General features: G+C 40.0%; 1 protein-coding gene across 1 annotated transcript in view; it reads left to right on the top strand.

Moving 5' to 3' along the window:
• Window positions 1-27042, top strand: part of Naglu (N-acetyl-alpha-glucosaminidase) — a 443026-nt gene that overhangs the window by 192893 nt on the left and 223091 nt on the right. The window contains exon 8 of the mRNA XM_070091031.1: window positions 2070-2133. Coding sequence (XP_069947132.1) covers window positions 2070-2133 — 64 coding nt within the window. The remainder of the gene's footprint in view (window positions 1-2069; window positions 2134-27042) is intronic.

Genomic DNA, 27042 nt, shown 5'->3' with positions numbered 1-27042 from the left:
AAACTTTATCTTATTTTCAACAAAATTTGTTGATAACATCTCACCCACTCTCTCATTTGCTCTTTTTAAGTTGCTTCATCACTCTCTTAACCTCTCTTTTTCTCTCCATGTACTCTTCCCTCCTTGCACCACTTCTTGTATGTAAAAACCTCTCATATGCTAACTTTTTCTCTCTTATACTCTCTTTACATCATTCCACCAATCGCTCTTCTTCCCTCCCGCACCCACTTTCCTGTAACCACAATCTTCGACCCCATTGCCTATACTCTTCCTAGCCCATGTATCCTTTAACAGTTGTTTATATCTTACCTTAACTGCCTCCTCCTTCAGTTAATAAACTTTCGCCTCTCTCTTACTTGCTGCTTCTATTTTCCTTGTATCCTATCTACCTTTTACTCTCACTGTAGCTACAAATAAAAAGTGATCTGATATATCTGTGGCCCCTCTATAAACATGTACATCCTGAAGTCTACTCGACGGTCTTTTATCTACGAATATGTAGTTCAACAAACTATTGTCATAACGCCCTATATCATGTCTTGTACACTTATTTGTCCTCTTTATCTTAAATTATGTATTTCCTATAATCAAAGGGCCCCCATTATCATTTACACCTGGCACCCCAAACATACCTACCACACCCTCTCTAAATGTTTCTCCTACTTTAGCATTCAGGTCCCCTACCACAATTACTCTCTCACTTGGTTCAAAGGCTCCTATACATTCACTTAACATCTCCCAAAATCTCTCTCTCTCCTCTACACTCCTCTCTTCTCCAGGTGCATACGCACTTATTATGACCCACTTTTCTAATTTGAGCTTACTTTAATCCACATAATCCTTGAATTTATACATTTATATTCCCTCTTCTCGTTCCATAACTGATCCTTCAACATTGTTGCTACCTCTTCCTTAGCTCTAACTTTCTCAGATACTCTTGACTTAATCTCATTTATTTCTCCCCACTGAAACTCGCCTACCCCCTTCAGCTTTGTTTCGCTTAGGGCCAGTACATCCAACTTGTTTTCATTCATAACATTAGCAATCATTTCTTTCTAAGCATCAGCACTACATCCACGCACATTCAAGCATCTCAGTTTTATAAAGTGTTTCTTCTTCTCTGTTTTAGTAATGTATACAAGAAAAGGGGTTACTAGCCTATTGCTCTGGGCATTTTAGTCGCCTCATACGACATGCATGGCATACGGAGAAAAGATTCTACTCCACTTCCCCATGGAGAACAGAGGAAATAAAGAAGAACAAGAGCTATTAAGAAAAAGAAGAAAAACCTAGATGTATGTATGTATATACATACATGTGCGTGCCTGTGTAGTGTGGCCTAAGTGTAAGTAGAATTAGCAAGATATACCTGTTTGCCTCCGTGTTTATATGAAATCGAGCTAAATAGCAATGAAAAATTATCGCTGAACAACAGAAAGGTGGACAGGAGGCTCGAACCGTGGTCCCGAGGTTAACAGATCAAGCACTTTAACACTGAACTGCCGGGCTTCTAACAAGAACGTTTCACAGAAAGTTCTACTGTGTCGTGTCTGTGTCAGTGGCTCCCTTCTGTAACACAACTGTCCTTCCCCACAGCCACAGTAATTTTTACGGTAAATCTATCATCCCCCCCCCCACCTGGCTTTGAGGGAGACGAGGATAGATTTACCATTAAAACTATTGTGGCTGTGGGAAAAGACAGTTGTGTTACAGACAGAAGCCACTGATGTAGACACTACACAGTGCTGATCCTCTTAACCTCGGGACTGCGGTTCGAATTAAAATGTTTACTGAAACTAAGTCCAAACACACACAAAAAAATTGTTTTTTGTGTGTGTGTGGTTATTGTGTGAAGCTTGGACTAGGGGGAAGCCTACTGTAGAGTAAGACTTGCCTTAATGGACCACTAGGCCTACTAGGGGGAAGCTTACTGCAGAGTAAGACTTGCCTAAATAGACCACTAGGCCTACTGTACAGTTTTATGATATTATTGTTGTTATCAACATCCTTTGAAATATAAAACATTCACTTTCTTTTAACAAATTTTAATACAAATTTCCTTTTACTAGGACTTATTTACTGGACTTCAACGATCCACTCTTCCAGGAGATCGGCTCAGCATTCATTGAAGAGGTAAGAGAGAGAGAGAGAGAGAGAGAGAGAGAGAGAGAGAGAGAGAGAGAGAGAGAGAGAGAGAGAGGAAGATGGAGCTAGTAAGTAAGTTTATTCAGGTATACACACATACAGTTACATAGATTATCATTCAGAGCAGCATATGTGTAGAGATCCTAAGGTAACCCAAAAAAGTCAGACAAAGTGACTTATTGCCACTGGGGTCCTTGTAATACCTTATTATTATTATATAAAGGAGATATATGTACTAGGAATAAGGCAAATTGAGTTATTTACATTTACATGAGTATTAGCTAAATAAAATAAAAAATCATTCTCCTCCCTTTCTGTCACTTCATTCATTAGGTACCTTTTGGATCTATTCTTCAACTGGTTACTGCAAATGAATGACATACAACGTCTGGGTATCTTTATTGTAGACGTTTCGCCATCCAGTGGCTTTATTAATACGAATTAAAGGACAAAATTGGTACTGTGGAAAATTAAATTTATCTGGATGTATCTCATAAGATACACACAAGTAAATAGCAACAAAGTTAATTATTCTTTATCAAGGTTACAGAGACAAGTAGGAATTTTAGGACACCTAGGTCGCAAAAATGTCCCCCTTCGACACCTACTACTGTCATATCCACAAGTCACTCTGGACCTATATTAAATTCAAATGAAATATATATATCACCAGGAATTCTGGTAAAATCATTAATATAAATATGTGGACTGTATATTAAATTTAAAAGGTGAATACATATACATAGAAGGAGAATTTATAATAATAAGACTCACCAATTAGTTTGGAGATTACGGTGTGTCATACCTAACCCCCTTGTCTAAAATTATGATGAAAATACTGGCCAGAATTCCGACACAAAAATAGACATGACTTAGCTGGGGGTTCTGAAGCTGTCCTGTCCATCTGCTTAATGCTCACGTCATGCAGGACTGCAAATCCAACAATTTCGGCTCCTATTTGAGAGGTTTTAAGCCCAATATAACCTCTAGAGTGAAAAAAAATTTATGCACATTACACCAGCGTGCCTTTAACCACATTCAAAACAATGGCGTCTCTCCTCCAACAATGCTCCTCCCCGTCGCCGGTGCCATTTTTCATTTAAAATTAATTTTTATTAAATACAATGTATTACACTAATTTTCATAAAAAATACGCTAGATTTTTTCAGAAAATACATTATTTTCCACATTGCAGCTCGCCAGAATTCATTGCTAAACGACTCAAATTACTCCTTCCTTTAGGAGACCATTCCAGCTGGTTCTGACTTGAGTGGCTGTTCTCCTAGTAGGTCTTACTATAATTTCATCTTCCTGCATCAATTGGTCAGTGTTGCCTTCAATATCACTCGTGTCACTTTCCCTTAGATTTTTATTTACGTTTGATTGAATACCATTTAATTCTAAGAGAATCAATTTATTAATTTTGCGTAAACTTTCCTGGCCACGACACAACACTTTGACATTCTGGACAACACCTTGTGCATCTGGGTACAATGTCAATACTTTGCCCAGAGGCCACAATGTTCGATGTTGTTCAGTATCAATTAACTCAATGTCACCTGGTTGAATGTGCTGTCAATTTACTGCCTCTGTCGCACCATAAAAGTGTTCACGTAGTGTAAGAAGATATTCCTTACGCCACACATTAGACCAATGATCAATTACTTTATTTAGCATTTTAAATTTATCACACAACACTGCTGCATCATTTTAATCTTCATCACTTTCTTCCGGATTATCTCTATAGACATGGGCAGCTTCCAATTTCCTTCCACATATTAGGTGAGAAGGTGTTAATACATCTGCATCAGGTGTATCACTCATGTACGAGAGAGGCCTATTATTTATACGATTCTCTGCCTCCACTAACACTGCATGGAATTCTTACAAATTAATTCTCTTCCGGTGTAGTACTCTATGAAGACACCTCTTCACTGTGCCTATCAGTCTTTCGTACAGCCCCCCCTTGCCAAAGGGCTCTAGAAGTAATAAATTTCCAGGTACACCCTCGTTGGGTGAACAGAGATAGAACATCGTTGCTATTATTTAATTCTATCAAGTGTTGAGCACCCGCTACAAAATTAGTGGCATTATCCGAAATCATCAATCTCGGACAGGATCGCCTAGCTGCAAATTTTCGAAACAGCTGTATAAACTGTTCTGCAGACAAGTCCTGAGCCACTTCTAAATGAACTACCCTAGTAGCAGTACAAGTGAACAAGCATACATACACTTTCAGTGGAACATCATCTGAAGTACCTGTTAAAATTATTGGACCACTATAGTCTACACCTGTTACATCAAATGGTTTCACTAATTGTACACGCTCCTTTGGCAGTGGTGGAGGACCTGGGTACATATAGGATCTGGCATCCACACGGCGACATATTACACAAGATTTAATCACCCTTTTTACACTTTGTTGGCCTTGTGGAATCCAGAAAGTTTCCCTAATACAATTTAAGGTATCTTGTACCCCACCATGCATTACATTTTTATGGGCATTTAAAACAATTAAATTTGTTAGATGATGAGTTTTGGGCAGTAAGATAGGTGTTTAGCATAATCACCCAATTCAGAATTTTGTAACCTACCTCTGCACCTAATTACATTGTTCTCTAAATACAGCCCCAATTTCTCTATTATGGAACCTTTCACACTTTTTATTTCCATCAATCTAATCTCATTTCCATAGATTTCTTCTTGTACCCTCTTTATCCAATATTCAAGAGGATGTCAAAGCTTATATGAGATATTCATCTTGTTTAGAAATTTAAACACCAACTTAGTTACATTGATTAGTTTGGGTAAAGAGGAATACCTATTTATATCAATGGCTAAGGAGGGACAAACTATTGGAGCGGTGGTCACAGTAATTTCAACAGGAGCAATATACGCCTTTTGTACAGGCCAATTAGCTTTATTTACCAACCAGCTCGATCCTTTAAACCATGATACAGCATTTACAATTTTAGCATAAGATAAACCTTGAGACCCAAACTATTATACTTCTCTTGCATCTGATTAATTTCAGTGACTCCGTTTTGTACGTACACAATTTTACTGTTTCCATTACGAATCCATTGTAAGGATACCTCATTATCAGACCAAATTACAGTGTCGCTAATATTTATCTCCTGCAACTTATTTCTTATATAATTAGCTAATTTGGCACCTACATAAATGTCCGTTAATTCCAACTGAGGTAAGGTATGTGATTTAACTGGAGACACTTTAGCCTTAGACATAACAAGAGAAATAATACTATTATATTGAAGGTAAGCAACTGCTCCATATGCCAATTTTGAAGCATCACAAAAAATGTTGAGTATATTTTTCCCAACTGGATTGGCCACCTGGCATGGGAACTCCAACATTGGAATTTTTTCATAATCACCAATTAATTCATCCCACCTGTTAATGAATTCCTAAGGTAGAGTTTCATCCCAAGCACATTTAAGCTTCCATGCTTCTTGTATTAATAATTTCCCTCTTATAGTAAGGGGTGACACTAAACCTAGTGGATCAAAACATTTGGAAACTTCAGCAAGCAAGACTCTCTTTGTTAATTTATTGGGCATACTGTAATTACTAGGTTTTAACATTAACAAATCTCTCTCAGTATCCCAAGGTAATCCCAATACATTATTACATTTTGGCACTTCATCTCCAGGGTAATCTTTACTTATTTTGTCCTTTAATTTGGACGAATTACTATTCCATTCCCTCTGAGGCATATTTGCACTTTGCATTATTTTATTAGACTCTCCATAAGTCATTAACAGTTCCTCTTCAGTTGATGTCACACCCTGGAAATTGTCCACATAAAATTGTTTGCTCATTAATTTACTCAGTGGACTTCCCGTATGTTTAAGGTGTGCATTTATCGTCGCTTGAAGTAGGAATGGACTGGATGTAGCACCAAACAATACGCTCCTAAAGCGAAAGGTTTTCAGAGGGCTAAGTAGGTCAATAGGATTCTCAGGCCATAAGAAGCGGGTACAATCCTGGTCAGCCTCTTGTAAACAAACTCTTAGGAAAGCTTTACTTATGTCAGGCCTAAAGGCATAATTCTTCACCCTGAAATTTAATAAGATATCTCCTAATTTTTCTGTCAACGACGGACCTGTCATCAAACAGTCATTTAAACTAGGTACATTTTTGTAACTCCTGGCACTACAATTAATCACAATCCTCAGAGGAGTGGTCTTAGAATCCTTCTTCACTCCGTGATGTGGCAAATAGTGACCATAAATTTTGGCTTGTTCAGGAGGTACTTCTTATATAAATTTATTAATTAATTGTTCAGTAATTATATCATTATAGGCAGTCAACAATACTGGTGTCTTACTCAGTTCACGGAGCGGAGCCTTTAATTGTCCATATGCCATTCTGTAATTAGTGGGCAATTCTGGATGGTTCAGTCTCCACGGAAGTCGTACCCAGTATTGTCCAGATTCAAATTTTACATCTTTCAGGTACTGTTCCTGAGTAAAAAATCGTCTGGACTTTCTTCATTTACATTTATTCCAATGCTGTTTAATTCCCACAATTTATGCACTGGCTCAACACCATCCTCTATGGAAGAATTATACTTGGGCACGACTTCATGAGTAAGACACACAGTGATAGTATTTATAGTTTCCTCTAGTCATGCACTATTAGTCTGAGGAATCCTACCATACATTACATGGCCTCCTGCAGTCTTTAAAAGGGTGACACCACATTTCTTTACTATACCCTTTACAAAGGAGGCATAATAGTCACTACCTATCAAAATATTTATTGGGCCTACTGTTACGCAGAAATGTGGGATAGCTGGGGGCTTGAGCCTGGTCTAAGGGCAAAAGTTACACACATCTCAAGCCCAAACCGGCCACCCAGGGCTATCCCAGTCAAAACAGAAAGCGCTAAACTGGTATGTGTACTTCAAGGGGTTGGGTAACAGAGGGTTAGGCAAAAATCCCAATTAGGAAAATATATCTATTTAGTCACCATAACATAACATAACAGAAAAACCTTAATCCTAAACGCCCAAAATGAGGGTACACACAACAGCTGGCTGGAGGTTCAGCCACCATAACCACTAGGCTTCGTCAGCGTCAGGCCGTCATTACACTACAAACCACCCATCTAGAAACCCATCAGTTACACAACCCAGGGCAACATGGGTTTAGAACAGGTCGCTCCTGTCTGTCTCAACTATTGGATCACTACGACAAGGTCCTAAATGCACTAGAAGACAAAAAGAATGCAGATGTAATATATACAGACTTTGCAAAAGCCATCGACAAGTGTGACCATGGCGTAATAGCGCACAAAATGCGTGCTAAAGGAATAACAGGAAAAGTCGGTCGATGGATCTATAATTTCCTCACTAACAGAACACAGAGAGTAGTCGTCAACAGAGTAAAGTCCGAGGCAGCTACGGTGAAAAGCTCTGTTCCACAAGGCACAGTACTAGCTCCCATCTTGTTCCTCATCCTCATATCCGACATAGACAAGGATGTCAGCCACAGCACCGTGTCTTCCTTTGCAGATGACACCCGAATCTGCATGACAGTGTCTTCCATTGCAGACACTGCAAGGCTCCAGGCGGACATCAACCAAATCTTTCAGTGGGCTGCGGAAAACAATATGAAGTTCAACGATGAGAAATTTCAATTACTCAGATATGGTAAACATGAGGAAATTAAATCTTCATCAGAGTACAAAACAAATTCTGGCCACAAAATAGAGCGAAACACCAACGTCAAAGACCTGGGAGTGATTATGTCGGAGGATCTCACCTTCAAGGACCATAACATTGTATCAATCGCATCTGCTAGAAAAATGACAGGATGGATAATGAGAACCTTCAAAACTAGGGAGGCCAAGCCCATGATGACACTCTTCAGGTCACTTGCTCTATCTAGGCTGGAATATTGCTGCACTCTAACAGCACCTTTCAAGGCAGGTGAAATTGCCGACCTAGAAAATGTACAGAGAACTTTCACGGCGCCCATAACGGAGATAAAACACCTCAATTACTGGGAGCGCTTGAGGTTTCTAAACCTGTATTCCCTGGAACACAGGAGGGAGAGATACATGATTATATACACCTGGAAAATCCTAGAGGGACTAGTACCGAACTTGCACACGAAAATCACTCACTACGAAAGCAAAAGACTTGGCAGACGATGCACCATCCCCCCAATGAAAAGCAGGGGTGTCACTAGCACGTTAAGAGACCATACAATAAGTGTCAGGGGCCCGAGACTGTTCAACTGCCTCCCAGCACACATAAGGGGGATTACCAACAGACCCCTGGCAGTCTTCAAGCTGGCACTGGACAAGCACCTAAAGTCAGTTCCTGATCAGCCGGGCTGTGGCTCATACGTTGGTTTGCGTGCAGCCAGCAGCAACAGCCTGGTTGATCAGGGGCTGATCCACCAGGAGGCCTGGTCACAGACCGGGCCACGGGGGCGTTGACCCCCGAAACTCTCTCCAGGTAAACTCCAGGTAAACCTCATTTCTTATTTCTTCACTCATCCCACAGCACCCTGACCATGTCAGAGCCTGGGTGAACATACAGGTAAGCCATATGAGAGCCTATGGCTTGAGTTGGATAAACAAAATGAGTGTACAACTACAAACTTATCTTAAATACACAGCATCTCCGACGCCAGCCTCTACACACCATCTAACGTCACGTGACTCTCTCAAACCATGCTTACTCCGCGTACCCCAAACATCCTTGGAAAATAAATCATTAACAGAATTTCTTTATAGTTACAGTTAGAGTACTTTACAGTACGCCCAAATGCACATTATCAATTATAAAATTATTCTTTACAACTATAATATTCATACTATTATGGCACACTTCTCCACTATATGTACATTACGATGTCATGCAGAACCCTGCATAACACCCCCACCCCCAGATCATAGGTCTCACTCTGCTAGTGGGGTCCCTACGGACACCGCTAGGCAAAAAGAAAAAAAAAGAAAATAAGCCCCACATTAAGGTCTGAGGCAACTGGCAAAATGATAACTGGGGAATGACCACCATACAATCACGGTCTTTTGGTACTACAAATATGCAATATTAACAAACTGAGGTACTAGATTGCAGACATATGAAACTCGTCGAACATAAAAGTGATCAAGTTCTATGCCCAACGAGCTGTTTTAGGAAAAGGCACCATTACAACACAGCACTGGCCAGGCGCTGGTGTTGATGCATTTTACCTAAATCACATCAAGCAAACTTATAAACGAGCAAGTAAACTTTGTACAAAATTGCCCCTGAGGAATGCCGTTTTATGAAGTAACACCAAAGTTCAGTATGTTGCAAGGCAGACCAAACTGTATGTGCCACCAAAAAAAAACCTTTAAAACAGTAAGTACATTTTCCAGGAGTTCAAAGAAAAGAAAAACAGATGTTACATGTTAAATTCTACTGAGAAAACAACATCACATTATCACTCCCATCTCACAGCAATCTTTAGTAAACAAAACTGGTTCCCCATGACACACCTCTGCGAGAATCAGGAGAGCACAGGAGAGGGGAAAATATCAGGCCCCCAAAAACAATGGGCGGATAGGCACATAAATCTTGTTGGTGGGACTGCTGCCGTAAAACCCTGGAGTCATCACTGAAGACCCCCAAAAGGTGGACCTCCCAGGCCGCAACCTACATGTCATTCCAAGGACCCTGGAATCACCCCAGCGGTGATCCAAAAAGGAAAAATTGAAAAAGAGTCCTGGAGAACCAAAATACCTCGGATCAAAAGACATGACCCAAACAGTGGAGGGCATCACCGCCAGCCCCACATTCACTAAAACGTTAGGTCCAACAGTCCCTATACCAACATAAAACAGAGGCGAGGCATTCCAGCCAACACCTAAAAAACGTAGCATACCTTACCTAGGCATGGCCTTTGATGTGACTACCCCCCTAAATACACACACACTAGGGAATCCTGATACCTCCAGCTCCAGCTCAACCTGCCCTTCTCCTTTGGGTGGTCCAGGGTTCCATCTACTCGTCTACCGCAAATCACTGCAAAATAAGAATAGATAAGTGATCTATACACTACATCGTGCACTTTAAACACAAGACAAGGTATTAGCAACCACATTCTCTGCTCGCTTCACATAATGAATCACAAGATTAAGAAGTTGGAGAAACAAGGCCCACCTTGTAAGTCTCTGATTGTGGTGCCTCATTAAGTGAAGGAAACGTAAAGGAATATGGTCACTATACACAGTTATAGGGTGAACTGATGAAGATATATGCACCTCAAAATGTTGCACTGCCAACACTAAGGCAAAAGCCTCCTTTTCTATTGAGGTATAAATTCTTTGGTGCCTGCTACTTTTTGCTGAGAAGCAGCCGAGTGGCATTACTTCTCCTGCTCTACCCTGCAACAAGACTGACCCAACCTCTGTATCATTTTGCAAAACCCGGGGTGGGTAACTCAGGATTACACATAAAAGATCTTGAGGGTTAATGGCATACAAAAGGTACATGGACAGAGATATTAAAGTTACAAATACGGGTGTGTCCTTGGCACACATGGTCGTGGGAAGCAGATGACGCACCCACTGTTCATTCACACAATTTGCATGTAGTTCATAAAGAAGAGACAAAACCTTATTTTTTAACTGTACCTGGCGGCAGTCAGTGCACGTTTTCAAGGTATCACCTAGTGTGGGACCAGTAAAAAACAACGTCCACCGACTCTCGCTGGATACAAACACAGTCTCTAGAAATAAACACTTCACTTCCTTCAAGGAACCTATTTCACCCCAGCTTACATCATGCCAGGCCTGCTGATATTTCACAAATTCGGAAACCTCTACCTCATGGGGTTTAACATGGCCCCATTTTTCAGCATCCCAAAACTCTTTCACTAAGGTGCACCATGGCTGAGCCAACACTTCAACCAGTCTTTCAGAAGATCCAAATCTTCCACAATCTCTTACAATTTTTCTTGCTTACATTATCTTTCTCAGGGACTTTATCCATCATCATTTTGAAGTCACCACACAGTTCCATCATAGCCTTCCCAGGACCCGGTTCCAATGCCAATCCCATCTCTCCAGCTTCCAGAATGTGTAGCACCACCTCATTGTCCCACGTCATCCTGGACGGACTGGCAGACTGGTGCACTAGTGCCATCGACCTCATCTTAGCCAAGAATTTTCTGAAACCGAGAAAAAACACCGCTGGGGAAACATCACCATCGTCACGTAGCACATGACTTAATGATTCCAGAGTGCTTCCCCACACGGTAATGAAAGGGAGGGGAATTCCCTCCTCTCAGTCCTTCTGGTACTGGGGAAAACAAATATGCATTGCCCTGAGAGACTGGGAAAACCATGGAGCTTTTCTTTGACTCCTAGGATGATATACATTGGTAAATTTAACCTCAAGTAGGCCTCTCAAAACTACATGACATTTCATAAAATATGACTTCTGGGTGATTTGTGCAAAGCCTAAGAGACAAAAATGTTTCATCAGAAATCTCAAAAGCACACACACAAAATTATTCAGAAAGGGTACAGACTCTGGTAACCTGTTAGAAAAGGAATTTATTAATAAACACTGATTATTTAGCTCTCCCGTCTTAACACTGAAATGCCGTTCCTTCAGAATCTGTAAAAAATACTGACAAAGACACTTTAATAGTTCTGCCGCGTCCACGTAAGCACAGGTCCTCTTAAAAAGAGTCTTGCTCATTTGATCAACTCTGCAAAATAAACACTTGGTAAATCTGGGAACCACATCCTCCACGACAACTGATAAATGAATAGCGTTCCGGAGGTCACAACCTTCCTGGGCCTCACTCAGCTGCTGCAGAGTCAGGGGATTTTTTCCCACATCAGCACCAAGACCACTTCTCCAACCGAGTTCCGGTTGAGCCGGTTCATCACTGCTCAGAGTCTCCTGCAGGTCAGACTCATTGAACAGGCTCCCCATGCCCAAACCATCACCACAGTGTGCAGAAGGGTCACAGGGAGGCACAGCTCCTGCCTTCTTCCCCTGTTCAGTCCGAAAGCACATTGAAAAATTTTCAGGTACCGTTGCTCCAATTGGGTCATTACCACCTTGCAAAGCAGGGTCCTGCAAAACCAAACATTCCTCACTTTTGAGGAGTCCCACAACGTTGTTGCCTAGTAGAAGGTCAACTCCTGGAAAAGGTACATCTTCTGCAATACCTACAGGTAGGTACCCAGACTGGTACTCAGACTCTATCCATAACCTGTGCACTGGAGTCCTGACAGGGACTCCAGTTATCCCTTTAAGAAAAATGTCCAATCCGGTGTAGGTGTCATCCGACACTGGCAATACACCCCTGCGAAGCAAGGTGTATGTGCTACAAGTGTCCCTCAAAGACATAACACCCGTGACCCTACCTTCATTTTGGTGTAAGGCCACAGTAGACTTACTTGAATAGACCTTCATCCGAGGGTCAGAGACAGCTGGTTTTCTTTGCATACCTTGGGGCAAGACTGCAATGCAAGCCACATCATGTGTAATCAGTGTATTTACTGGAGAAGCATCTGCCGCAGCCTGGTCCCTAAGCATCTTTCGACAATATGGCTGCAGGTGGCCCTGTTTATTGCAATATGTACAGTGATAAGGTTTAAAGGCCCCCTACCCATTTGACCTTGGTTGGATCCCTTGGTTCTGGGGAACTGGGCTGGTCCCACCTGTTCCTTGTAGTCCTGGACCTGTGACAGCTGACTTAAAACCTCCTCGAGTGGGTACTGGAAAATTAGGGTTATTAAAGCTCTGGTGGTTATTAGGCTGATAAATGGGTGGCTTAAACTTCTGAAATTTCTTATTCCTATTGGTGGGTGGAGAAAACTTACCATTATTAGTATGTGAGGTGTGGTAACTACTACCAAATTTTTGGTTAGCTAAAAATCTGTCACCCAGCTCTAAAGCATTATTAAAATCATCAAGATCCTTCTCCTCAAGATATGCCTTAAGGTCAGAAGGAACATTTCCCAAAAGATCCTCTAACAAAATTAAGGTAATTACACCTTCATAATTGCCTACCACCCCCTTTGAGCGACACCACCTATTTAGAAGTGACATCTTCTCCTTACCATATTCCACCAAAGACTGCCCTGACTGAAACTTTAGTCCTCTGAATTTCTGCCGGTATTTTTCCGGCAACATTTGATAAGCCAGTAAAACTACCTCTTTTAGCTTATGATAATCAGAAAAGGCAGATCCTTCTAAAGAACTAATAGCCTGTAACCCTTTACCAACTAATTGGGTTCTTGCTAATGTCGCCCATTCCTTTTCCGGCCAAACTTGGGATTTGGCAGTACTTTCAAATAGCAGAAAAAACTGGTCTGGGTCTTTCTCTAGGAATTTGGGCACAAATTTTATGGCTTTATCAAAATGAAAAACATCTACCCTTGTGTCTGTGTCTGGGTGAGAAGCAAGCTGCCTCTCTTTAGCTCTTTCTTGAGCCCTAAGCTCCTCTAAGGCTCTCTGTTCCTGGATCTTTGTGCGCTCAATCCTTAACCGTTCCTTTTCTTCTGCAACTAGGGCTAATTTCATTTGTAAAATTACTACTTCCTTATCCAGGAATGATTATTGACTTTCCAGGTTGCAAACTTGAATTACCACATAAAATTTGATAATTCTCCCGGACAGGCCCCCATGTTATGCAGAAATGTGGGATAGCTGGGGGCTTGAGCCTGGTCTAAGGGCAAAAGTTACACACATCTCAAGCCCAAACTGGCCACCCAGGGCTATCCCAGTCAAAACAGAAAGCGCTAAACTGGTATGTGTACTTCAAGGGGTTGGGTAACAGAGGGTTAGGCAAAAATCCCAATTAGGAAAATATATCTATTTAGTCACCATAACATAACATAACAGAAAAACCTTAATCCTAAATGCCCAAAATGAGGGTACACACAACAGCTGGCTGGAGGTTCAGCCACCATAACCACTAGGCTTCGTCAGCGTCAGGCCGTCATTACACTACAAACCTCATTTCTTACTTCACGCCTCCCACAGCACCCTGAACATGTCAGAGCCTGGGTGAACATACAGGTAAGCCATATGAGAGCCTATGGCTTGAGTTGGATAAACAAAATGAGTGCACAACTACAAACTTATCTTAAATACACAGCATCTCCGACGCCAGCCTCTACACACCATCTAACGTCACGTGACTCTCTCAAACCATGCTTACTCCGCGTACCCCAAACATCCTTGGAAAATAAATCATTAACAGAATTTCTTTATAATTACAGTTAGAGTACTTTACAGTACTCCCAAATGCACATTATCAATTATAAAATTATTCTTTACAACTATAATATTCATACTATTATGGCACACTTCTCCACTATATGTACATTACGATGTCATGCAGAACCCTGCATAACACCTACATATTCATCATTTACACCAGAAGGTGCTAAATTTACATTATGTGAAAGTCTTTCTGTAGCTTCACTAAGCCTACTGTAGATATTTTCTCTGGAAATCTATCTACAACTACTGCATTAACACGTTTTTTCTCATTGCCCAACCTGACAGTTACATAAACAGTGTCATACAATTGAGCCTTTTTATCTGAGAGAAAACCAGATAATTTTAAAGTTGTAGGATCTCCCATCTGTACTTTCATACCATCAAGACATTTACGTTTTATGAAAGTACGCTGTGATCCCTGGTCTAATAATGCAGTCACATTTTTTTATTTATGCCTTTTATCATCAACTTTTACCTGTAACACAGGTAAGGCTACTTCAGCAAAACCATCATTATTAACATTAGCAGCAATTTTTACCTTAGCTACTGTTGTGCCAGGTTTGTCAACATTATCATTATTATCAACATTATCATATAGATCCTTACACATGACTATATGGTGTCTACCTTTGTGACATTGATAAAAGTTGTTTAATTTGGCATGACAATCCTTTACATTGTGATTACCTAGACACCTGATACATCTGTCAAGTTCCTCCAATCTTTCAACTTTATCATTCCATGAATTGTATGCATTGCAATTCTTAGAAAAATGAGTACCCTTGCAGAAAAGACAATCTCGCTTTTCTTTGACTGGTTTCTTATTAACTGGGCTACTCTTAGGAGGGTACTTATTCTTCTTACCTTGTGGAGAATCATTATTTCTGATTCCTGCTACTTGATATGTACCTATTTATTTATTTATTTATTTAGAAATTTTAGCATACATACAGAGGTACAAAAAAATACAGGTAAGAGCAGCATGCCAAAGCCACTTATATGCATAGCATTACGGGCTGGCTTAAAATTAACTTAAGATTAACTAACCAATGATGAAATCAGTGATAAGACATTATTGTAAACAGATAACTATAAAATACAAATGAGTATTACAAAGACAGGTCCTATGGTTGCATGCATTGCTGTTCATTCAGTAGAATGGAGTATTCTGTTAGGTAGTGTATTTAAAAAAATAACAAAGTTAGGTTTAACATTTGTGTGATATAATTGTGAGTAACATTTAGGATATACAATTTATATGGTTCAGTTATTCAGTATTTATTTGGTTTTGAGTGAGTAAGTGAACTTTGAGAAGAGACTTGAATTTATGAACAGGTAGTGTTTCTTTTATATTTACATGTAATGAATTCCAGATTTTAGGGCCTTTTATGTGCATTGAGTTTTTGCATAGCGTGAGATTGACACGAGGAACATCAAAGAGTGATCTGTGCCTTGTATTATGGTCATGTGTTCTGTTGAGGTTGGCAAGGAGATGTTTGAGGGGAGGGTTAATATCAGAGTTAAGTGTTCTATGTATGTAATAAGTGCAATAATAAGTATGGATGTTTTTTATGGTGAGTAGGTTGAGTGTTTTGAATATTGGTGGAGTGTGCTACATGTAGTGAGAATTTGTTATCATTCTAACTGCAGCCTTTTGTTGGGTAATTAGTGGTCTGAGATGGTTAATTGTTGTTGAGCCCCATGCACAAATTCCATAGGTGAGATAGGGGTAAATAAGAGAGTGATAAAGGGCCAGGAGGGCTGACTGTGGAACATAGTACCGTATCTTCGATAGTATGCCTACGGTCTTGGAAATTTTCTTAGAAATTTGTTGTATATGTGTATGAAATTTGAGTCTATTATCGAGGTGGATTCCTAAGAATTTTCCCTCTGTTAGCTTTGTGATAGGTAATTAAGAGGTACATCTGTAGCTCTGCTACCAAACTGAATGAAGTAGGTTTTGTCAATGTTTAGTGTAAGTTTGTTAGTCCTCATCCAGGTAGATATTTTCTGTAATTCGGTGTTTACAGTATTGGCTAGCGTGACTGGGCTCGGGTGAGAGAAGACGTATGTGGTGTCATCTGCAAAAAGTGTGGGTTTGAGTAATTGCGAAGCATTTGGTAGGTCATTTATGTATAGGAGAAAGAGAAGAGGGCCAAGGACACTTCCCTGTGGGACACCAACTGTAATTGGTTGTGCGGAAGAGCTTGCCCCATTTGCGTACACATATTGGCTTCTGTTGCTGAGGTAAGACTTGAGGTAGTTGAGGGAGTGCCCTCTAATACCTCTAATATGTGGAGCAAGTCATGGTCAACTGTATCAAAAGCTTTACGTAAGTCAATGAAGATCCCCAGTGGGACTTCTTTTTTCTCTATTGCAGTGTATATATGTTCTAGCATGTGTATAATAGCATCATTAGTATTTTTATTAGGCCTGAATCCAAATTGGCAGGGGTTGAGAATGTTATGGGAGATGAGGTAGTAGATGAATTCTGATTATTAACATTGGGATAATTTTTCCATTTGTGAAAATTGACAGATACCTGAGAGTTACTATCTGTTGCATCTTTAAAATGAGTTGGTTGGCTGGTCTGCAACTGAACAATTAATTCTTGTAGACCTAGTTTTATTTCCTCCAGACCAAAATAACCTTTGTGATACTTGTTCGAGAGCATTCAAGTGTTTTACAGCTTAATTTATTCTGTACAATGGCACTCAGTAACCAGTCTGATTCCTTCAGATTATATTTATTACTTAAAGTTTTGAGAGTGCTCTCCAGTTTAACTCTAAACTGCTGTAAACCTTTGTAAGTGTGATCTGGTGTTTTTAAATTAACAATGATATTCACTAGATCCAACCTACTTTGTTCTATATTACCATAAGTGACCTTCAACAAGTCAACTGCTTCCCTGTAAGAGTCATCTACATTGGGAAAGGCTTGTATGAGTATGTGAGCATCTGTCCTTTGAGGTAAAATAATTTAGTTACACAGGCTAGGTCACTCCTATCATGCACAGCTGCTTTAAAAACTGACCAAAACTCCTCCCAATTTTCTCCATGATTAAATACAGGTAAACATAATTCTGGGAGTTTTGGCAAAGACGTCTTATTTGTTGGAGCAGATTGATTAACTGTCTGGTTTACACATTTTAATTTATTCAAAGCCTGACTTTTACAAGAAATTTTTTTTCTTCTAATTCATAATATTGGTTAATCATAAGGTCCGTCTCTGTCTCGTCTACACAATTTACTAACAAATCTCCTTCATATTTTTTATGTAATTTGTATGAATCATATTTATTCCCTAAAGCATCTAAATACAATTTTAAATCATCAGTATTCACAGTTTCTTGATTCATTAATTCCAAACATTTATTGTATGCCTTGGTTACAGGACCTTTTCTAGCCTGCAATGATAATTTTTTTGCTCTAAATTTCATGTGTTTGTCCTCTACATTAATTTCCTCATTTTCACCCATTATGCAATGTATTAAGTTCAACTTAATTAATAACACTGATTAAGTACTTAATTATGTACTTTATAAAGGTAAATACTACAACTTACCTTTGAATAAATCCTAGCTACACTTGAGCTTATAGGAAATTATAATATAAATTCTAAATTCATTAATATAAATTCTAGCTACACTTGAGCTTGGCAATTACACATGTAAGAAAATTATAATATAAATTTTAAATATATTTCTTGGAAGGAGAATCCCCTTCCATAAAGACTTCAGGTACCAAGTCCTTTGGTGGGGTTACCTCCCTTCTTGGTTTTTCAATGTCACTCGGACCAGCTTGAGAATCACTGGACCACCCTCTACCACCATCACAATCAGTACCACCCTCTACCACCATCACAATCAGTACCACCCTCTACCACCATCACAATCAGTACTACCCTCTACCACCATCACAACCAGTACCACCCTCTACCACCATCACTACCAGAACCACCCTCTACCACCATCACTACCACCCTTTACCACCATAAACCATACCCCCGGCCGGGATTGAACCCGCGGTCATAGAGTCTCAAAACTCCAGCCCGTCGCGCTAGCCACCATCACAACCAGTACCACCCTCTACCACCATCACAACTAGTACTACCCTCTACCACCATCACTACCAGTACCACCCTCTACCACCATCTCTACCACCCTCTACCACCATCACTACCACCCTCTACCACCATCACTAAAACCCTCTACCACCATCACTACCATCCTCTACCACCATCACAACCAGTACCACCGTCTACCATCATCACAACCAGTACCACCCTCTACCACCATCACAACTAGTACTACCCTCTACCACCATCACTACCAGTACCACCCTCTACCACCATCTCTACCACCCTCTACCACCATCACTACCACCCTTTACCACCATCACTATAACCCTCTACCACCATCTCTACCACCCTCTACCACCATCACTACCACCCTCTACCACCATCACTAAAACCCTCTACCACCATCACTACCATCCTCTACCACTATCAAAACCAGTACCACCGTCTACCATCATCACAACCAGTACCACCATCTACCACTATCACTACCACCCTCTACCACCATCACTACCACCCTCTACCACCAATACTTTCATATTTTTCTGCAAACTTTTTCTTGAACTCTATCGTTTGTCTCACATCCTTTACCAAAGGGCTGGCTCTAGAAGCTTTCGTGGGGTCCATGGTGGCTTATTTAGCAGTTACAAGCACTAGAAACAGTGGAATAATCCAAAATGTATGGGAGGTACACGTGGAAACAGACCGCAACAGCTTGCAAACAATGGCACACTGAGTCTTGGAGTGGCTGGGGACATGTTCCGGAAGAACGTCGTTGGTAAAGTTTGTCGCCGTTGGTTAAGGCATTTTTCCTACGGCAAAAAGCGCCGTTACACGAAATTGCCGTTACTTAATGCCGCCGTTAGTTGAGGGTCGACTGTACTACGTTACTACTACACGTATTTAAGTTAAGTTAGAGATATATGCTTCGCTAAAAATAGTAGTTACATTTCCCATAAAAAATAGGCCACAGAGACCTTCGGCCCGCCAGTTTTGAGTGCCGACCGGTGTAGGCTGAGCCAAGCGGTCAATCACAAGTGAGTAGTGAGATGGGCGACTTCCCCCACATGAATACAGTCGTACATCACGATCACCGCACCCAAGGGCCTCATTAGCTGAACCAGACAGTTCTGTAACTCAACAGGTATTTCTCAGGTGAATCCCAGCCTTTTACCTCTGTGTAAATATTCGGGACCTCGAATATTCATCTGTACTGTGTATACTCGTGCGGGGATTGGCACCTACAACCTGAGATTACCACCATCAGGTGCCATACACTGCCTAATGTGAGGAACAAGGTCAGTACCCCATTGACTGAATTATGCTGAGGTGTCGCGGCAGGCTTCAGACGGGGATTCACGGCTGCAACGAAGGACTACTAACCTGACTCAGCTATGATCCCACAAACACTGCCTAATTCCCCACATAAGGTATATTGTCCTTCTTTCCTACTTAGTACAGTGTATACATATGTGTGGTGGTGTTTGAGATAAGAATGGTTCTATTGTCTTACACTGACCTATGTATACATTGCATATGGAGTTTTAAGGTTATCATTCCTAGCTACTAGACCGTCATTATCACCGTCACTTATCTGCCTGTTTAACACTTGTACAAAAGTTTGAGGTCCTGGATTAGTTTGGATATCGCCACTTAACAGCGCCACTGTTATTGTTTGGGTATGCGGTGCTGCCATACGTTGCTACGGTAGTGACATATACGTTTCTGGTAGGATGGCAGTAGTTGGGCTTTCACTGTCCAGAGTGCTATTATCCCATTCGCCTTTTCAAGTCCCCATGACTGATTTCCTTCTTCAGCGAATTGCAGGAGAAAGTTAAATATAATTATGGCATACTGTACCACTAGATTCTTCAGTTGTTGGCTTACACAAGAAAGGTAGCTTTAGATTTCATAACTCAGGGTTTTCTCACCTGTAGTTCAGTGCACGTGACAGTGCAGAGTATAAAATAAGTGTTTAATATAAGTATTAACATTGAAGATTTGTAATAAAGTTGGTAGAATTACCGACAATATGTAAAGTAAAAGGACACAAGTGCAACTAATGTGACATTTATTGTAGCAACGTTTCGCTCGTTTCGCTTGATAAAGCTCCTGGAGAGCGAAACGTTGCTACAATAAATGTCACATTAGTTGCACTTGTGTATTTTTACTTTACATTGAAGATTTGATGCAAAACTCTTCTGAAGAGGCGTTCCCGAGGCATCAGATTACCATCACTGAAATACTGAAGCCATTTGGAAGAGACTTTCACAAATTATTACATGTTAACCATCAGTTTCGTTATGCTGAATTTCTTAAAAACAAAAAATAAAGCAGATTGGGAGCTACGTTGGCAAAAAATCAATCCAGATTTTTCTTTAAGTAAGAGTCGCCATAATGTCTCAGAAGAAACATTTTTCAGTTATAACAGAGAAACTAGTTTTTATATTGACAAATTAACACTAATATAACCAAAATTCATTTAAACATTCCTTTAAAATAACACATCATATCTAAAGCCATCCAGAAGATGCATTCTCCAGTTCTTGAAGAGAATCCAACAATTAAAAGTACATCAACTATGTTATTAAACTGATAAATATGAACCTACACAGTCTAAGCTCAAAAGTATTTCATCCAGTTTATAAGATGTATCAGCAATTTAAGAACATAAGAACATAAGAAAGGAGGAACACTGCAGGAGGCCTGTTGGCCCATACTAGGCAGGTCCTTTACAATTCATCCCACTAACAAAACATTTGCCCAACCCAATTTTCAATGCTACCCAAGAAATAAGCGCTGATGTGCGAGTCCCACTCAAATCCAACCCCTCCCACTCATGTACTTATCCAACCTAAATTTGAAACTACCCAAAGTCCTAGCCTCAATAACCCAACTAGGTAGACTTCCACTCATCTACTACCTTATTTCCAAACCAATACTTTCCTATGTCCTTTCTAAATCTAAACTTATCTAATTTAAATCCATTACTGCGGGTTCTCTCTTGGAGAGACATCCTCAAGACCTTATTAATATCCCCTTTATTAATACCTATCTTCCACTTATACACTTCGATCAGGTCTCCCCTCATTCTTCGTCTAACAAGTGAATGTAACTTAAGAGTCTTCAATCTTTCTTCATAATGAAGATTTCTAATGCTATGTATTAATTTAGTCATCCTACACTGAATGTTTTCTAACGAATTTATGTCCATTCTGTAATATGGAGACCAGAACTGAGCTGCATAATCTAGGTGAGGCCTTACTAATGACGTATAAAGCTGCAGTATGACCTCTGGACTTCTGTTGCTTACACTTCTTGATATAAATCCCAGTAATCTATTTGCCTTATTACGTAAGCTTAGGCATTGCTGTCTTGGTTTAAGGTTGCTGCTCACCATAACCCCCAAGTCCTTTTCGCAATCTGTATGGCTAAGTTTTACATCATTTAACTTATAAGTACTAGGGTTATGGGCACTCCCAAGCTTCAGAACCTTGCATTTATCTACATTGAACTGCATCTGCCACTTTTCTGACCAAGAATAAAGCTTGTTTAAATCCTCCTGAAGTTCCATAACATCTACGTTTGAATCAATTATCCTACCTATCTTTGTGTCATCGGCGAATTTGCTCATATCACTAGTAATTCCTTCATCAAGATCATTGATATATATTATAAACAACAACGGGCCCAAGACTGATCCCTGTGGAACGCCACTTGTTACTGATCCCCACTCGGATTTAACCCCATTTATGGACACTCTCTGCTTCCTGTCAGTGAGCCATGACTCGATCCACGAGAGCACTTTTCTCCCAATGCCATGAGCTGCCACTTTCTTTAACAGTCTATGGTGCGGAACTCTATCAAAAGCCTTACTAAAATCTAAGTAAATAATATCAAATTCTTTATTGTGGTCAACAGCCTCAAAAGCTTTACTGAAGAAAGTTAATAAATTAGTTAGACAAGACCGGCCTCTTGTGAATCCATGCTGAGTATCATTAATCAAGCTATGCTTATCGAGATGGCTTCTTATAATCTCAGCTATAATTGACTCTAGTAATTTGCCTACAATTGAGGTCAGGCTTATTGGGCGGTAATTTGACGGTAACGACTTGTCCCCTGTTTTAAAAATAGGAGTTACATTAGCCATCTTCCACATATCAGACACTACACCTGTTTGAAGAGATAAATTAAAAATATTAGTTAATGGTTCACAGAGTTCCATTTTGCATTCCTTAAGAACCCTTGAAAAAACCTCATCAGGACCCGGCGACTTATTTTGCTTCAGTCTGTCTATCTGCTTCACAACCATTTCACTAGTGACTGTGATGTTACATAATTTATCTTCTTCTAGCCCACTGTAAAAATTAATTACTGGAATATTGTTAGTGTCTTCCTGTGTAAAAACTGAGAGAAAATAATTATTTAAAATCGAGCACATTTCATTCTCTTTGTCAGTAAGGTGCCCATAGTTATTTTTAAGGGGACCTATTTTATCTCTAACTTTTGTTCTATAGACCTGGAAAAAACTTTTTGGGTTAGTTTTAGAATCCCTAGCAACTTTAATTTCATAGTCCCTTTTAGCTTTTCTTATCCCCTTTTTAATGTCCCTCTTAATGTCAATATACTGATTCATAAGATGACCCTCACCTCTTTTGATACGCCTATAAATTCCTTTCTTATGCCCTAGTAGATATTTGAGCCTATTATTCATCCATTTTGGGTCATTTCTATTTGATCTAATTTCTTTATATGGGATAAACGTTCTTTGAGCAGCATGTATAGTGTTCAGAAAACTGTCATATTGATAGCTCTCTTCGTTACCCCAGTCAAAAGATGATAAGTGTTCTCTAAGGCCATCGTAATCTGCTAAGCGAAAATCTGGGACTGTTACTGAGTTATCGCTACTATCGTACTTCCATTCAATGCTAAATGTAATTGATTTGTGGTCGCTAGCACCCAGTTCCTCTGAAATTTCTAAATTATTAACAAGGGATTCATTGTTTGCCATAACTAAGTCAAGCAGGTTATTTCCCCTTGTAGGTTCTGTCACAAACTGCTTCAAAAAACAATCCTGAACTACTTCTAAGAAGTCGTATGATTCTAAATTCCCAGTCAAGAAATTCCAATCAATATGACTAAAGTTAAAGTCTCCTAGAATTACTACATTATCGTGCCTTGTGGCCTTAACAATTTCCTCCCATAGTAGTCTCCCTTGGTCCCTATCTAAGTTTGGGGGACAGTATATCACTCCTAAAATCAGTTTTTCATGCCCCTCTGAAAATTCTATCCAGACTCTGTATGTGTTACTTAAGACTTAATACCCGTTTTTATGCAACAGTTCAAGCGATCTCGGACATACAATGCCACCCCACCCCCCTTCCCGATACTTCTATCTACTTGGAACAATTTAAAGCCCTGAATATGACATTCCGCAGGCATGTCCCGACTTTCTTAATTAAACCGCGTCTCAGTTAAGGCAAATACATCAATGTTACCTGCACTAGCAACTAATCTCAACTCGTCCATCTTATTCCTAGCACTACGGCAATTAGCATAATAAACATTGAAAGACTCTCCTTTCTCTTTACCCTTCCTGCTCATTTCTGTTTTTCTACTAAACCTATTACTGTCCTTATCACCCAAAGTCCCTGGCTTTTCAATATCTACCTCGTTCTGCTTATTACTAGTTCCCCTAGAACTCGTAATATTACTACACTGGGACTTCACTGATTTCCTGCCAAAACCCATACCACTAACTATTCCTAGTTCAAAGTCCTAACTGCTCCCTCCACTGCAGTTGCCAGTGCTGCCACCCCAGACCTAGGTAAGTGAACCCCATCCCTGGCATACATGTCATTTCTGCCATAGAAGAGGTCCCAGTTGTCAATGAATGTTACCGCATTTTCCTTACAGTATTTGTCCAGCCAGCAATTGACACCAATTGCCCTTGACAACCATTCATTTCCAACTCCTCTCCTTGGCAAAATACCACATATGACAGGGTTCCCACCCTTACTCCTAATTATTTCTATTGCTGACCTATACCTGCTAATCAGGTCTTCACTCCTACGTCTGCCAACATCGTTGCCTCCAGCACTGAGACAGATAATAGGATTGCTCCCATTACCTCTCATGATGTCATCCAGACGGCTAACAATATCCTCCATCCCAGCCCCAGGAAAGCAAACTCTCTGTCTCCTACTCCTGTCCTTTAAGCAGAACGCCCTATCCATATACCTAACTTGGCTATCCCAACAACAACAATATTCTTACCTTCCTTAATGTCTTTCGTCGTGACGTTCCCAGTAGTCGACTCACATTCGTCGGGTAGCACTGAGAATGTATTAGATGTTTCCACAACAGTTTCCACGGCAGTCTCTTTCTTCTTCATCGTTTCTACCTTTCCATTCGTCTTCTTGATCGTCAACTTCGTTCCCTGCTGTCCAGCCACTGACCAGTTTCCCTTCTTGACCTGAGGACTCAAAACAGGAGGACTACTACGAATCTTCTTGTTTTCCTCGGTCAGTCGCCGAATCTCCATCCTCGCCATCCTCAATTCTTCCTTAAGCTGTTGGTAAAGTTGCTCGATGGAGGGCATCTTGCTTCAATTCGTAGAGAGCGCGCAAACAGGTCTTCACAGAGCTAAGTACACGTCAACACTGCGCAAAAGCCAACTCAATCAGGAGCTACTGCGCAGCACGTCTGCACGGCCCAGTAGCGATGTGAACAAAGATATGTGCTATTACTTTTTGAACTTAATATTATCAAAATAATACCTACACATTCCACTAACAAAATTAACTTCTCAGGAGAATAAACCGGAGCAGAAGAGGTTTTCTTAAGTTATAGGATAGAAGCCGAATTCTGGAATAGTGTATATAAAACTGGTGATAAATTAGACACATGTGCAACTCTTGGGTATCTTTATTGAGGAAACGTTTCGCCACACAGTGGCTTCATCAGTCCATACATAGGAGAAACTTGAAGAACAGGAGGAGAATGAGGTAATCAGTCCCTCAACCTTGAGTCGATGTGTTCAGTCCATCAATCTTGAACTGAATACGGCATATGGGCGGAGAAGCAGCTTATAAACCGTATGGCAGGAGAGGTGCAGCAGTTGTAGGTGGTGTCACATTTGTTCAATGTGGAACTAGGTCGTGCCCAAGGGTTAGGCAAGCGACTGTGTGGCGAAACGTTTCCTCAATAAAGATACCCAAGAGCTGCACATGTGTCTAATTTATCAACGTTTCGGTTCTCTGAACCATTCATCTACAATATAAAACTGGTGTATAAAACGTTCCCTAGTTATAATTTGCATTTAATGAAAGCTTGAAACCGATTGGAAAATGTGTTCTGAAGCTTGAAACGGCAGAACTGGATGAAGGTAGTGGAAGACATGACACAGAAGACATGACACAGAAGACATGACACAGAAGACATGACACAGAAGACATGACACAGAAGACATGACACAGAAGACATGACACAGAAGACATGACACAGAAGACATGACACAGAAGACATGACACAGAAGACATGACACAGAACATATCTAGATGAACTTCTGTTGCAATACGATTCCATAAAAGGTATCCCTTTATTGCATAGCTCAGGGACACTGTACCTTAATGCGTGCCAGAAAAATTAGTGGAGAGTGTGGCATAAATTTCTACTGCAGTATTCTCTTAACGTTGAATATTTGAAGTGCATTAGTTTAGGTTTTCATAATGGATACTGATATTCCATTTTTTCAATATGACAGAATCTGACCTTGCAATAACAAACATCAGTGTGGAAATTTAGCTACAGAGAGATTCTCTCATTAAACCAGAAGGATCAATATCCTAAAATACATAAGCACAAGAGGTTAGAATCTGCTCAAAATTTGCATTATCAAAGTATGTATAGTGAAGGTACAAGGATGAAGAAAACAGAAATTATCACAAACATGTTAATATTACAGTTTTGACATTTATTTTTGTGGTAAAAAGAGTCAAATTGGGACCAGGTACCTGGCGGCTAAAGCTCTCGCTTCACACGGCGAGTGTCTGGGTTCGATTCCCAGCGAGGGTAGTCCATGTTCACCCATCAGTAAAATGAGTACCTGGGTGTTAGTGGACTGGTGTGGGTCGCATCCTGGGACAAAACTGACCTAATTTGCGGGAAATGCTCAGCATAACAAGCTGCTTTCTATATAGTAGTATGTCATTGATGGTCTGCATACCTTAAACATGCAGTAAATAAAGATATTATTATTATTATTATTATTATTATTATTATTATTATTATTATTATTATTATGATTATTATTATAATTATGATTAGTAGTAGTAGTAACACAAGTCAAAATAACAACAATAACAAGGTTCAAGACAGTAATTATGAATGCAAGCAACTATGTAAAATATGCTAATGAACATTATGTGAATTTATTCTTAGATAATCGAGTAAGTCAAACAGCGATTTATTTATGATCAGAAGAGATATTGAGGAATGGGATAGTGATACCTACAAGATGTAGAAAAAGACATTTATGTACAGAT

This window comes from Cherax quadricarinatus, chromosome 33, assembly GCF_038502225.1.
Source record: "Cherax quadricarinatus isolate ZL_2023a chromosome 33, ASM3850222v1, whole genome shotgun sequence".
NCBI lineage: Eukaryota > Metazoa > Arthropoda > Malacostraca > Decapoda > Parastacidae > Cherax > Cherax quadricarinatus.
The sequence above is the reverse complement of the archived record's forward strand: the minus strand, read 5'-3'. Positions and strand labels throughout refer to the sequence as shown.